At 33.6% G+C, this 14,366-nt stretch overlaps 1 protein-coding gene across 1 annotated transcript; it reads left to right on the top strand.

Annotated features, from left to right (window-relative positions):
- The first annotated feature begins 7,183 nt into the window (after positions 1–7,183).
- LOC146954820 (DNA topoisomerase 2-like) lies at positions 7,184–14,259 on the top strand. Its single transcript, XM_085718670.1, has 17 exons — positions 7,184–7,707; positions 8,098–8,384; positions 8,485–8,551; positions 8,648–8,903; positions 8,994–9,148; positions 9,324–9,530; positions 9,663–9,776; positions 9,891–10,004; positions 11,083–11,253; positions 11,339–11,686; positions 11,777–11,910; positions 12,026–12,350; positions 12,434–12,677; positions 12,769–12,818; positions 12,918–13,304; positions 13,421–13,537; positions 13,620–14,259. The coding sequence occupies exons 1-17, from the start codon at positions 7,222–7,224 to the stop codon at positions 14,019–14,021; spliced, it is 3,864 nt and encodes a 1,287-aa protein (XP_085574796.1). The 5' UTR covers positions 7,184–7,221; the 3' UTR covers positions 14,022–14,259.
- The last annotated feature ends 107 nt before the right edge of the window (positions 14,260–14,366 follow it).

Below are 14,366 nucleotides of genomic sequence, written 5' to 3'. Positions count from 1 at the left end.
GAGTCCTAATCTAGACACTTGCATGAAAAAGAGGAACTCCACTCCTCGGCATCAACAAGCAACAACTAACATCCTGCACGCCGTCTACCCATCCATACAGAGAGGTAGGCGGTCCACCACAGACCACTGAGGGTTAGCATTACATCATCATAATCCATAAAAGATTTAAACAAGAACATTGGAAATGAAATATATATTCAAGAATACAAAATAACAAATCATACATGTATTCACAAGTATTCACAACACTTATACCATTCAATATTATCATTCCAAGTTCGTATCAACAAGTGTATCATACACGTATCACATATACATAACCCTCCCTCCTAGAACACTAGCATCACATGATCATTATTATCCCCCATCACTTACATTTCAAGTTATCACATTATTATCATAGCATAGCATACATATTCAACCTCTAATCAAGTCATCAACAAAAGCTCATCATTTATCAACATCAATCAATGAAAACATTACTCACTTCATTACTCATCTAGCATGCTTATCTCAACAAGTACAATTTGTCATATCGAAATTATAAGCAAGCCATCATCATTAACAAAGAACATCACCACATCATATATGTATATATACATATACAAATCTCACCTCATCATTATTATTAAAATAACCATCATCAATTGATTCACCAAGTGTATAAGCACAAACAATTAAGACATGCAATTAGAGCATAATACAATTATTCACAACCCTCCACAATATTCACCAATGTACATATACACCAATCCACATAATCACAACATTCACCAAATTTCACCAACACACAAATTCACCAAGTCACCTATTCAATTATGACACGACTCATCAATTAATCAAATGCATATGATGCTCTAGACTCTTCTCTAGATGCATGTGGTACCAAACTCCTCCAAGGTCGTCACCTTATGATGCAACAAAAACATCATTATCAACGGCTATAATCAACGGCAATATGGATACAAGTATCCGGTCAACGGCAATATGGATATAACATCCGACACGACATATGATGCATGAACATATGACTCAATCCACAATGCATATGTTCACCACGATTCAACGGCTATAATCAACGGCTATAAGTCAACGGCTATAATCATCATCCAACTATATCATATAGTTCATATCTCCACATAGTTCCTTACATTCCAAATAAAAGAACAATCACAACATATGATCACAAACATCATATTCATCACCTAACAACCATTCATACATCATATCATAATCATATCAATCTAATCATAGAGGGTTCATAAACAATTGGCCCTCAATGATCATTTTCAATCAAGTTCGTCTCAAAAATCACAATATTGAAAATAATTGAGCACCTAAGCCAAAACCAAGTAAACGAGTTCAATTGCCTATGCCATGTATCCTCTCAAGTCACTTGTGCGTGCAGTAGAGGCTACGTAAGCATTTCATCGGCCAAATAGGACGAATTCATGAAAATCACGAAGTTCGTCTCACTTTATCACTTTTCACAAAAATTTCCATTTTCAAAACAAAACAAGTTAGATCCATCACCTCATAGGTTAAATGCCATTAAACACCTTAATTGAACTCATAAAACATAAGTTATTTCTTTCATAAAAGTAACCCTAGATGATTAGAGAGAAGTCCCTATACTTAGGAATAAGTTTGGAAACGATTGGATTGAAGACAAATGCATTTTTGAGGTTTCAGGGCTGTTAAAATCGCTTCATGATCCGTAAGATCGCTTCACGATTTTCACAGCATCAGACTGTGCAGAAAAATTTGATGTTGCTGTCAAAATCGCCTCATGATTCGCGAAATCGCTTCATGATTATGACAGCAACAGTTTATGCAGAAATCAACTTTCAAATACTAATTTTCTCAAATAATTGCTATTAAGTCACATAATCCTACTCCAATACTTCTCCATCATTTCCAAAACTTAACCATTATAAAACCCCTTATAACCACCACTTAAAAAACTTGAAAAATCATTTCTCATTCCAAAATCACTTAACTAGCTCTTCACATAAAAACCTAAGTTTCTTCCCAAAACTTTTCACAACCAAATCTTATAACTAAAAACAGAATTTCATTAAACTTATACCAACACAACAACATCAACATTTCACCTTAATTCATCAAGAATCACAATCCACAAAGAATAACTCATTTTCATCAAACTCTTAAAACAACAACTTCATTAAATGGAACACTCATGGCATAATTAACAACATCAAAATCTCTTCATCAATTCATCAATCTTGGTACCCAAAGCACCAATTCAATAACAACATGTTCCAAATCAATAACAACAATTCCACAAATTTTCACATCAATTCCAAATTTTCACATCAATAATAACAACGTTTAGTGTTCCAAATCTCTTCATCAATTCCACAAATTTTCAAAAGATTTATTATATTGCCATCTCAATTTTGTAGAAAATTAATTGTACAAAATAAACTTATCACTTTAAAATCAAACACATGCTAAGAGGCCTTTTCACAAAATTGGTTCCTTAATTTTATTAAAAATATAACATACCTTAAAATTTGGTTCCAAAAATATGATACATTATAATTTCAAAGGGTATAGTTGGAGTATGAAATTTCGTTCCACAAAAAATACTTGTGGTTAGAGTATGATATTTTGGTCCAATTAAAGTGCTTATGGTTTAAAAATTTGCCAAATATGTACAAATGAAAGTGTCAAAATCCACTTATATGCAATCTAAAGGAGAAAGAAAGAGCTTGTGTATGGTGAGGAGAAGTTTGGTCGAAATGTCATGGACCGTGAAGAGAAAGCTACACCATCTTTCAGTTACACTAAACGTGCTAAGTCCGACATCAAAATGAAATTATATAAACCATCCACCAAATTTACATCTGATCTTATCTAGACATTCTTATCTCACAAAGTCAAACATCAGAACAAACAAAAAACAAATTGAACCTAGAACAACTGAGAAATTCAAAACAACAACTATCATAGTGTAAAAAAAAAGATGCAACTAATTCATTAAAGGATAAAAAAAAACATAGAACAATCCATGAAAAGTGGATTAAAGATAGATCCCTTAAAAAAAATCAATTCAAGGCAAAGTAAAACCCTTGGTTTGAATTCAAGGTGTATGTATCAAGAAAAAAAGAATTTTACCTTTTTCAGAAATCTTTGAGAAATTTCAGTTCAGCATAAGTAATCATCAACGATACCAGCTCCGACCATTTTTCCATAAAAATGAATTCTTCAACCTCCATGCATAGTTTGCTAACTTGTGGCTCAACAACCTAACAAACCAAGATGATAGCAATATTTTCACAAACCACATCATCACTAAATCTAAATCAAAGCAAAAACATAATTATCTACTCATAACTACAATAAATTTGTGATAAATGATTCTGCAGGTATTTGATCTAGCATGCAAAGAAGGAAAAAAAGGTCATTGAGATTTGAGATCAAGAGAGGCTGGAAAATGAAGTCATGAATGTAAATGGCAAACGAAAATGAAGAACAGGTAGAAGAAAAAGAAGTGAATGGGTGAAGAGATTCAAGCAGTTGAACCTCACCATACACTCATCGACGTCAACCGCACCTCCGACAACACTTTATTCACTCTCCGAAACGGCGGCAGAACATCTCACCAAATATTCTAAGTGACGATATTGAAGAGGAAACTTATGGAAACTGGTTGGATTCAATTTCACAAAAAAAAATAATCAAAATATCAATTTTATTATGGAGGAAGAAGAAGAAGAAGAATGTTAGAAGATGTGAGAGAAGAGCATCGAATAAGAATGTTAGATTACGTAAGATTTGTGGAGAAATGATAAAGTTTACTTCCAAACATTGAAAATGAACAAAGGTTAATGTGCTCCGGCTACCAAAATGTCTTGTGCTTAGTAATATCATTAGTGGGCACGTGAGGTAAATGAGAAGTTTGAAAATATGACTCAATTTAATGCATTTAGGTGGGAGGAAAATTTGAATTCAAAAAATGCATTTAATGATGTGTCATTAGCTTACCTCACACTTTTAAGGAATGTTTAGGAGGGAAAACCCAAAGCTTATTAGGGTGAAGCAATTGCTTGACCTAATTAGCTTTTAGAGTAAGTATGATGACTAGACTTTTGACCCGTGCGTCGCACGGGTTTTCTCGACTATAATAGAGAACAATAAATAATCTTTAACCCGTAAGATCATTGATATGGTAGAAAATATTTTCTTAAAAAAAAACGCAAGAGGATAGGAATGAAATTGGTGTGCAATGCATTTTTTAGATGGAATTTGTTAGGTTAAATAATTGCAAACCTAATAAAGCAAATGAGCGGGAAAAAATTAGGTTAAGTTGCTGCAGACGTAACAAAATTAATAAATAAAGACTAGACTCTAACTCGTACGATGTACGGGTTTTGTAGAGTTTCTTATATAAGCATCAAAGTGACTATATTATTAATTTTATAGTTACATTCAAAGTAATAGAAACAATGAAACTAAATGATGTTTGAGAGTGATCGACATGCAAAATCTCAAAAAAGAAAATTATAACATTAGTTTGCATCAACAAAAATGAACATGGAATAAAAGTCATAAATTAAATTATGTGAAATTAATCAAACATGAAAATAAACACAATAAAAATGAGTGTTAGTGGCTTAGAAAAAAGGCCTTTAAGATTACATATCCATTTTAGAAGCAACTATATTTCAATAAAAATGTTAGTGATCTAGTGGTAAAAGCTCAAAGGTGTTGTTATGGATAGTTGGTTCAATTCCTTGCAAAACAATTTTTTAAAAAAAATATATTTAGACCCGCCAAAAAGGGCGGGATTAGGGTTAATTAATGTTGATTGGAGAATATCTAACATTTATATATATATATATATATATATATATATATATATATTAAGATATTCGTTCCTATATAAAAATGAAAATGATTCATTAGGATTTTTATAGAATTTTTCAAGCATGTGATAGTTTTTTTTTTGTTTTTTTTTAAGGAATGTGATAGTTTTTTGTTTCTTTTGTTTTTAGGGAGGTATGTGATAGTTTTATTTTCACGGGATATACCACGTAATAATTTGATTTATTTTTAATTTAGAAAAATATTGATTTCATTATGTCAACGTGTGGAAAGACGGGCATTCACATAGCCGTCTTTTCGTTTTTTTTATTACGCTAACACATATAGATTATGAACGATATTTTATATAAAAAAGTTTATATAGATTAAAATTATAAGCATAAATATTTTTGAATTTCAAATGTAACAAACAAAATTGTTTAAGGTATAGTTTGAATAACAAAAGTCAGCCTAAAATCCTCTATTGTTTATAAATATAGTACAAATATATCATTAATAATTGTAACAAAAAAAATATCATTAATAAGTGTACAACAACTTCTCAAAAAAAAAGTCTACAGAAACAATAGATATGTACAAACGATGACACAACATGTTATGAATAAAAATCTTATCAGCGAGGAGAAATATTAGGGATTGCTGCATTTTAGATGGAATTTGTTAGGTTAAATTGCTGCTAATCTAATGCAGAATTTTAGAGGGAAATTATTAGGTTAAGTTGTTGTAGACCTAATAAAATTAATAAATAAGGATAAAAAAGGCATGAAATTGGTGGGCATGAAATAGGTGCGATGCATTTTTTTAGATGGAATTTGTTATGTTAAATAATTGCAAACCTAAAAGTGTAGAAAATCTTTGATTCAAAAAAAAAAGGAGGATAGGAATGAAATTTGTTAGGTTAAAAAATAAGGATTCGGCTGGCCAAAATTGTAGCAAACTTGATAAAAAAATCCGGCTGGCATTAAGTAAGATGATTAATGGCTAAAATTGAATGGCGCCTAAATGTGCAAGATCCAATAGCTCAGAAAAGTGGAGGGAAAAATGGGGGGAAAATATTAGGGCAACAATAGCTTGAGGGGTTAAGCTTTAGTAAGTTAGGGTAGAAAATATTTGCTTCATAAAAAAAAAGGCAAGAGGATAGGAATAAAATTGGTGCGATGCATTTTTTTAGATGGAATTTGTTATGTTAAATAATTGCAAACCTAAAAGTGTAGAAAATATTTGATTAAAAAAAAAGGAGGATGGGAATGAAATTTGTTAGGTTAAAAAATAAGGATTCGACTGGCCAAAATTATAGCAAACTTGATAACAAAATTCGGCTGGCATTAAGTAAGATGATCAATGGCTAAAATTGAATGGCGCCTAAATGTGCAAGATCCAATGGCTCAGAAAAGTGGAGGGAAAATGTGGGGAAAATATTAGGGCAACAATAGCTTGAGGGGTTAAGCTTTAGTAAGTCAGGGTAGAAAATATTTGCTTCATAAAAAAAAAAAGGCAAGATGATAGGAATAAAATTGGTGTGATGCATTTTTTTAGATGAAATTTGTTATGTTAAATAATTGCAAACCTAAAAGTGTAGAAAATATTTGATTCAAAAAAAAAAAGGAGGATATGAATGAAATTTGTTAGGTTAAAAAATAAGGATTCGGCTGGCCAAAATTATAGCAAACTTGATAACAAAATTCGGCTGACATTAAGTAAGATGATCAATGGCTAAAATTGAATGGCGCCTAAATGTGCAAGATCCAATGGCTCAGAAAAGTGGAGGGAAAAATGTGGGGAAAATATTATGGCAACAATAGCTTGAGGGGTTAAGCTTTAGTAAGTTAGGGTATAAAATATTTGCTTCATAAAAAAAAATGCAAGATGATAGGAATAAAATTGGTGCGATGCACTTTTTTAGATGGAATTTGTTATGTTAAATAATTGCAAACCTAAAAGTATAGAAAATATTTGATTCAAAAAAAAAAGGAGGATATGAATGAAATTTGTTAGGTTAAAAAATAAGGATTCGGCTGGCCAAAATTATAGCAAACTTGATAACAAAATTCGGCTGGCATTAAGTAAGATGATCAATGGCTAAAATTGAATGACGCATAAATGTGCAAGATCCAATGGCTCAGAAAAGTGGAGGAAAAATGGGGGGAAAATATTAGAGCAACAATAGCTTGAAGGGTTAGGCTTTAGTAATTAAGATTACTAGGGGCATTTAAGTATTTTATTTGTTTCTACGAAGTTTTTTATGTCGAAAAAGCAATTTTGGTTGGGTTATTGGGGTTTATGCACACCAATAGAGCCCATATATAAGCTAATTCGTTGGAGTGAATCAGTCATCCCTTTGCTCTCTACTTTCTCTCTACCACCACCGCCATGGAGAAACGGTGGGAACCCGATACTTTCATAACACGATACTTTCATCGACTCAATAAAAAAAATTCAATAAAAAAAAAAACACAGAAACAATGGGTCTACGACGACACCACCACCACCACCACCATGGAGAAACGGTGCGAATCGTATACTTTCATCGATTCAATAAAAAAAAAAACAGAGAAACAATGGGTTTACGAAGACGGGAAAATAGTTCACCGCAAAATCTCGTACGTCCCTGATCTCTACAAAATCTTCGACATAATCCTCGTTCACGCTGCTGATAAAAAACGGCGAGATCCAACCATGAACCGGTTGAGAGTAGAAATTGATACTAAGATGAATGAGATTTCTGTTTGCTACAACGGTGCTCCATTAATAGGCGATGAAACATTTGATGATGTAATAAACATTTTTCATCTCACGAATAGTTACTCGACTTGTTTTTGGGTTGAGTTTGCTGATGAACTGGGGACTACGAGAGAGGTGGTTATTCCTTTCTTCCTTTGAGATTTTGATTTTTGATTTTTCTAGGGTTAGGTTTTGGTGCTATGAACTAAAATTGAATTTCAAGATTCTGCTAGTGTATTTACTTTTTAATGTTTGGTGAAATGAACTGGGAGTTGTTATGGGATCATGCATTTCATGTGTAAATTTAAATTTAGGTATGTTATGTTAATTGTTGATTTATAATCATGTTACAGTTTTACATCTTGTAGGAAATGGACCTGTATTTTATATTTCTGCTATCATCTCGTTGCAGTATTTGTTTGAACTTTGGTCTTTGATTTTGGTGCTTTAATTGTTTATGCAAGTGCTCAAAATTTTTGGTCTTTGATTTTCCATTTGTCTTGGTTGTATTTTTGGGTTATGAAGGAGTTCCGTAATAATATGGATGTTAAGTTTGAGCGAGTGGTAACCAAATGCGAAGTTGATGACTACTCGACCACGGTGACCTTTAAGCCTGACTTAACCAAGTTTGAAATGACCTGTCTTGAAAAGGATGTTGTAGCTTTGATGAAAAAGCGTGTGCTGGACATGGCAGGGTGCCTTGGTGTTACGGTTGAACTAAACAGCGAAGTGATTCCATTCAAGTCTTTCAAAGGTTATGCTGATTTCTTCTTGAATTGTGCTCAGGAGTCCAAACCCTTTTCCCTGCCAAGGTTTGTTGCTATACAGATATGTAGTTGAGAACTCAATCTGCGTGTGGGTTGGTGTATTTTCCTTTGTTTTTATCTAACATGATTTGGTTGCTTTTATTAGGACTCATGCCAAACTAAGTGATAGCTTGGAGATTTGCCTGAGTCTAAGTGACGGGAAGTTTCAACAGGTGACTAGTGAACGTCTAAAGTATAGTGTAACTTGCAGGTTCATTGATGTTAATTTCTTGTCTTACACAACTTATTTTTTATTTTTTTTTTACCAGGTCAGCTTTGTTAACTCCATTGCTACAATTAAGGGTGGGACTCATGTTGATTACATCACCAAGCAAATTACTACCTATATAAAGAAGGAAGTATTGAAGAAGAAGGAGCATGTCAATGTGAATGCTGGCACTGTGAAGAATCATTTGTGGGTTTTTGTCAATGCTCGGATTGACAACCCTGCCTTTCATTCTCAAACCAAAGAGATGTTAACCACTAAACCAGCTAGATTGGGTTTAAATTCAAGGCTGACTCATGGTTAGTAATTCTTCATTTGTTGGTTGTTTTTGCAATGCTATCAAATTAACATGAAATGGTGTTTTACTCAAATATTTTATATTTTTGAAGATCAAAAGTCTGAAATTGCGAAAACCCTCCTACCACAGATACGGATACGTTTGAAACAAACGCATGTGGAAACGCATGTGGAAGCCATGTTGGCTGGCGGACCCAAGCGTGGCAAATGTACCTTGATTTTGACACATGGAGATTCTGCCTTTGCTGTAAGTTGTTGTCTATTGTCTATATACAAAAACTAATTTTAAAAAGTATATATTTCAAATTTTGGTAGGAATATTTTTCATTTAAGCACAAGCGGTTGAAGCTTATGGTCATTTATTTAAATTCAATTAAAAAAAAAAAAAAACTTGAACTTAATGACTACTTTTTGGTTTGAAGATGGCCGGGGACTCTGCTGTGGTGGATCCAGACCTCTATGGTGTGTTTCCATTGAGCAGCAAATTGCTCAATGTGAGGGACAGTAGAAAGCTATTAAAAAAGAAAGAAATTCAGATTCTGATGACCGTTCTTGGACTTGTGCTAAACAAGAAATACAGTGATGCAGAATCTTTGAGATATGGCCGGTTGATGATTATGGCCAATCAGGCGAGTAACTTAAAGATCATAGTTTATTAATGCCTTGACTTTTATGTTTCTATGTATGAGGCATGATTATGTTCTACGTTTGATTTTCTTATTCCCCGCGATTATAATAGTTCAAATTTATGTGTGATTTAGGATGAAGATGGCGCTCACTTAAAAGGACTATTGATAAACTTCATTTATTCATTCTGGCCATCACTACTTAAAGTTTCAAAATTCATGTCTGTGTTTACCATTCCCATTATAAAGGTTAGCATGTATAATTGATAATGAAAACACTCTGTACACATTCTTGAGTAAATAATCTATTTTTTTTTTTTTCTTTTCTTTTTGTTTTACGAGATCATTTATCTTTCTCTGCAGGCTTCTAATTCAAAGAAGGGGAAGAAGTTATCATTTCATTCTATGCAGCAATATGAAGACTGGAAAAAAGAATTGGGTAAAACTGCAAATGATTGGGAGATAAAGTACTGTAAGGTTTGTTGTTGGAAAACCTCCATATTTTTTATATTTATGACTGTTAGTATAAACCACTATATACAGGGGGCTGATTGGAAACTAGTTCTAGTTTGTTTTTACTTGCATCTGTGGGCACATTTTAGTCTGTCAGTGTGTCTCAAAGAGGTTGGTATCATTTTGTGTTTAAGATTGATTCCAGCCTCTTTTAGAGCCCCTTCTTCATCAGAAGGGATACTATCTAATTCCATTTTGGTGTGGCATTGGTGTATTTTTTCTGCATATCACTCATGGTCTGCTCAGCATCTCCCTTTTGCCTACACTATATTGGCTTGCTTGTTGGTATTTTAAAGCTGTGGCTATGCAGCATCATATAAGTCTTGGCTTTGAGTTATTTTTAATAAATTTGCTTTTTTTTTTTTTTTTTGAGGGAACAAAAAAAAAAAAAGAAACGTTGGATATGTATTCATAAATCATTTTGAAATAAATTGATTAGATTTTATGGATATTTGTTATTTTTATATATATTTAAATATTACAAGTGCCTATTATAAAAAAGTTAAAACGCCTTATTGAAATAATTAATAATAAATGAAAAGTAAATGGGTCTTTTATGAGTTTGACTTCACTCCTTTTATTTTGCTCCATTTAGTGAGATCCACTAAATGAAACGAGTCCCACTAATCTATCTCTTGTGTCTATATATATATATATATATATATATATATATATATATATATATATATATATATATATATCTATTAAATGGAGCAAAGCAAGACTCGCATTTTATCAAACACAGGTGTGTAATAAACAAAGACGAACATGTTTGCACTTTATTGCCTATAGAAAAGGTTGAAGGGAAATGTCGGTTTTCATCCTTTTGGATTTGGCTTGGGTTAGGCCATGGCTGCACAACCTGCCCACCCATGAGCTGTAGGAAATAGGGGATTCCATCAATGTCAACACAATAAACGATTTTTGCGGTGAACAGAATCGTTCAAACCAAAATACTGTGTTCCCCTAAACCAATTACTTTTTGTGTTCCTAATTCTTTCATTCAGTCTTTGCTTATTTCAAATTTTTGGTGTTTGTACAGGGCTTGACTGCTGCGCAGGAAGTGAGAGATTACTTTCAAGATCTTGATGAGCACAGGGCATATTTTGTTTGGGATGATGATGATGATGAACAAGATGGAACTTCCACTTCAATTGAGCTGGCATTCAGTAAAAAAGCTGAGGATTGGAAGGCTTGGATTTGTAACTCTCAGGTTTGATGTTTCCCAATACATCAATTTTCTAACACAAGCTTACTCTTCTAGGGTGTATAGTTAACATATAGTTTTCCATTATCAGATGATGCAGCCTGGCACTTGTAATTATGAAAGCAAAAGTATAAAGTACAGGGATTTTGTTAACAAAGAACTTCTATTCTTCTCAATGAAAAATCTCCAAAGGTCCATTCCGTCTATGGTAGATGGCCTTACACTTGGTCAAAGGAAGACTCTTTTCTGCTCCTTTAAGATGAATTTGACCAGACAAACAGAAGTTTCCCTATTAACTGCTTATGTGACTGAAGATTCTTATTGTCACTATGGTGAACAAAGTATTGCTAGGACAATTATTGGAATGGCACAGGATTTTGTGGGTAGCAACAACATCAATCTTCTCATACCTTATGGTCAATTTGGCACTCGTGACCTGGTGAGATGAACCGGCATAATTTTTTTTTATTGCACTATTTCTCATTTTCTTTCTTGAACTTATATTCAGTGGATAAGTTGCTTGTTCCAGGGTGGTAAAGACCATGCAAGTTCCCAAAAGTTATACATTAAGCTAAATTGCGTTACTCGTCTCCTCTTCCCTGTGGATGATGATAAGCTTCTTGAATACTTGAATGAGGATGGGAGGTCCATTGAACCAAACTGGTATTTTGTTTCTCCTTTCTTTGTAATGGCTATTTTGGTTGTGATTATTAATAAGTAACAACTAAGGAACCTCATCAAAGTTGAACTGATTCAAATTCTGCTTGTCACCACACAGGTACATACCAATCATTCCTCTCGTGCTTGTTAATGGTTGCCATGCCATGGGGACATGTTTTAGTTCTGATATTCCCAAATATCATCCATGTCAAATTATTGAGAATGTAAGACGTTTCTTGAAGGAAGAGGAAATGGTGCCAATGAAACCATGGTACAGAGGGTTCAGAGGAACCATTAAGGAAAGTGCCAAGGGCTATACAGTCAATGGTTTAGTGGAGAGAATAAATGAACAAACTGTCAGAATCGAAGAGCTTCCTATTCGAAAGTGGACTCAAGATTATAAGAAGTTCCTTGCCAAAAAAACTGCTCAGGGGAACATTGAGGTGACGTGACCTATACTTTTACTTACCATATACACCATAGGTAAATCTGTACCTTTTTCATATGTAAATTTTCTTTGTTGCAGGGTTTTAGGCAAATAGGGGTTTATGAAATGGTAGACTTTAAAGTCAAGATGAAGCCAGAAAAAACAGCTACAACAGAGGACGAAGATAAAGTCAAGATGAAGCCAGAAAAAACAGCTACAACAGAGGACGAAGATAAAGAAGAATTATGCAGGAAGTTTAACCTGTCGTGCACTATTAGCACAAGCAACATGTATCTTTTTGATGCAGAGGGAAAAATTAAGAAATATAACTCCCCAGAACAAAGTATACCCTTCTTTATGTATAATTACTTTGAATCGCATTATCATGTAATGTTTTTCATACTACTCACTTTTCTGTGTCATTTCTTATGCAGTTCTTGAAGAGTTCTGTAGACTTCGGCTGAAGTATTATGCGAAGAGAAAGGTGAATTATTGTTGCTAACAATTACATAGATCTTTCTCTATATCATGTACCTATCTATTAATATGTATTAACTGAAATGCAAGTTGTGCTTGCCCGCAGGAATATCTAGAGAAGAACTCTAAACAACTTCTGCGGAGTTTAAGAATCAAACGAAATTTTATAACCGATGTTGTGAATGCGTCATGCCCGAGCTACCGAAGAGCTGAATTTTTGATTGAGATTCTGAAGAAAGGTAACTCTGCAGAACCACAAGTTGCAGGTGCAAATGATTACAGTTCAAAAGAGCAGGAAGCTGATGAGCAGAAAACTGTAGCGACATTGGGTGACTATGAGTATCTTTCATCCTTGCCTCCTGAAAATTTCACCAAGGAAAGCCTTGTGAAGCTGGAAGCTGAACTTGATGAAAAGGAAAAGGAGACTTTGAAGGATACCTCACCAGAGTCAATGTGGTTAAACGATCTCATGTTGTTTGAAAAGGAATTTGAGGTAAGAGAGACAATTACTTATTTTGCTTAGTTGTATTTAAAATAGTGGCCTGTAATATTATTACTATTGTTGTTGTTGTTGTTCTTATCCTTTTTACTTGCGTGTTTCACTTTCAGAAACTACAGAAAATTCAGACAGAAAAGGAACAAATCATATCAAGCATGGTGAAGAAAAAGAATGATTTTGCAATTGATGCAAAAAAGCTGTCACAACCACGAAAGAATAATCAGAAGGTATGTCAATTGCCAATTTCCTGTATTGCAATGTTTTCCTTCCAATCATGTTTAACGCTTACACTTTCATGTATACCATCAGGAAGCTGATGATGATATTCCATCAGATAGTGATAATGAAGTCAATGCTGTTGATGCTGATGACTTAGTTCAAGAGAAGGCTGCCCCAGATAAGAAGGGGCCTACAAAGGCAGCTACCACTTCCAAAAGAAAAAATGTTCAGCCAGCTGAAAGTGCAGGTTTATCACCCAATAGGAAGAAAGTGAGAAAGACGAGGGAGTCGCCATTTAACAAGAAGAGTGGTTCTATACTGGGCGGGGATGGTAACTTGGATTTAAGTTTAAATACAGATTTGTTCGATGACTCTACTAGCTATCCTACTGCAGTGGACGAGGCGGTTGAGAAATTGGAGTCTATGAGCGACAGTGATTATGATGGCGACAATGATTCTGATGATGAGTATCTGAGTGGTTTTATGCATTAGCAAAAGAGCTGTGCTATTGTTATGTAAAAATTTGATCAGTGTCTTGCAGAGTTTCATTTTAACTTGATGACTGAATGAGTTTGCATGCATTAATGACTCTAACCGTATTTTTTTCTATTCCTTGAATTGAATTGTTCACAAGTTAGTTTTTGTATAAATTGAGGATTACTTATTTCTTATAATGTTGCATAGCACTAATTATGCATCATTTTCAATTTTCTGAAATTATTTGCATGCATATCACGTGTCGGAGGTTTTCTATTTCTTTGTTGCTACATAATTTCTGATATTACTTGCATGTATATCACAATCCGTGTCGGATTTGACGGTTATATTCATAATTCC

This window comes from Medicago sativa, chromosome 1 (assembly GCF_051527215.1).
Source record: "Medicago sativa cultivar Bolivia chromosome 1, Bolivia_mono, whole genome shotgun sequence".
NCBI lineage: Eukaryota > Viridiplantae > Streptophyta > Magnoliopsida > Fabales > Fabaceae > Medicago > Medicago sativa.
This window is presented reverse-complemented; position numbering and strand designations above follow the sequence as displayed.

What these genes read in the sequence shown, in the direction of transcription:
- LOC146954820 (XM_085718670.1), top strand. Translation starts at nt 7,222, where the DNA reads ATGGAGAAACGGTGGGAACCCGATACTTTCATAACACGATACTTTCAT. An exon ending in AACTGGGGACTACGAGAGAG is followed by an intron (nt 7,708 to 8,097) that starts GTGGTTATTCCT and finishes TGGGTTATGAAG; the next exon opens with GAGTTCCGTAATAATATGGA. An exon ending in GTGACGGGAAGTTTCAACAG is followed by an intron (nt 8,552 to 8,647) that starts GTGACTAGTGAA and finishes TTTTTTTACCAG; the next exon opens with GTCAGCTTTGTTAACTCCAT.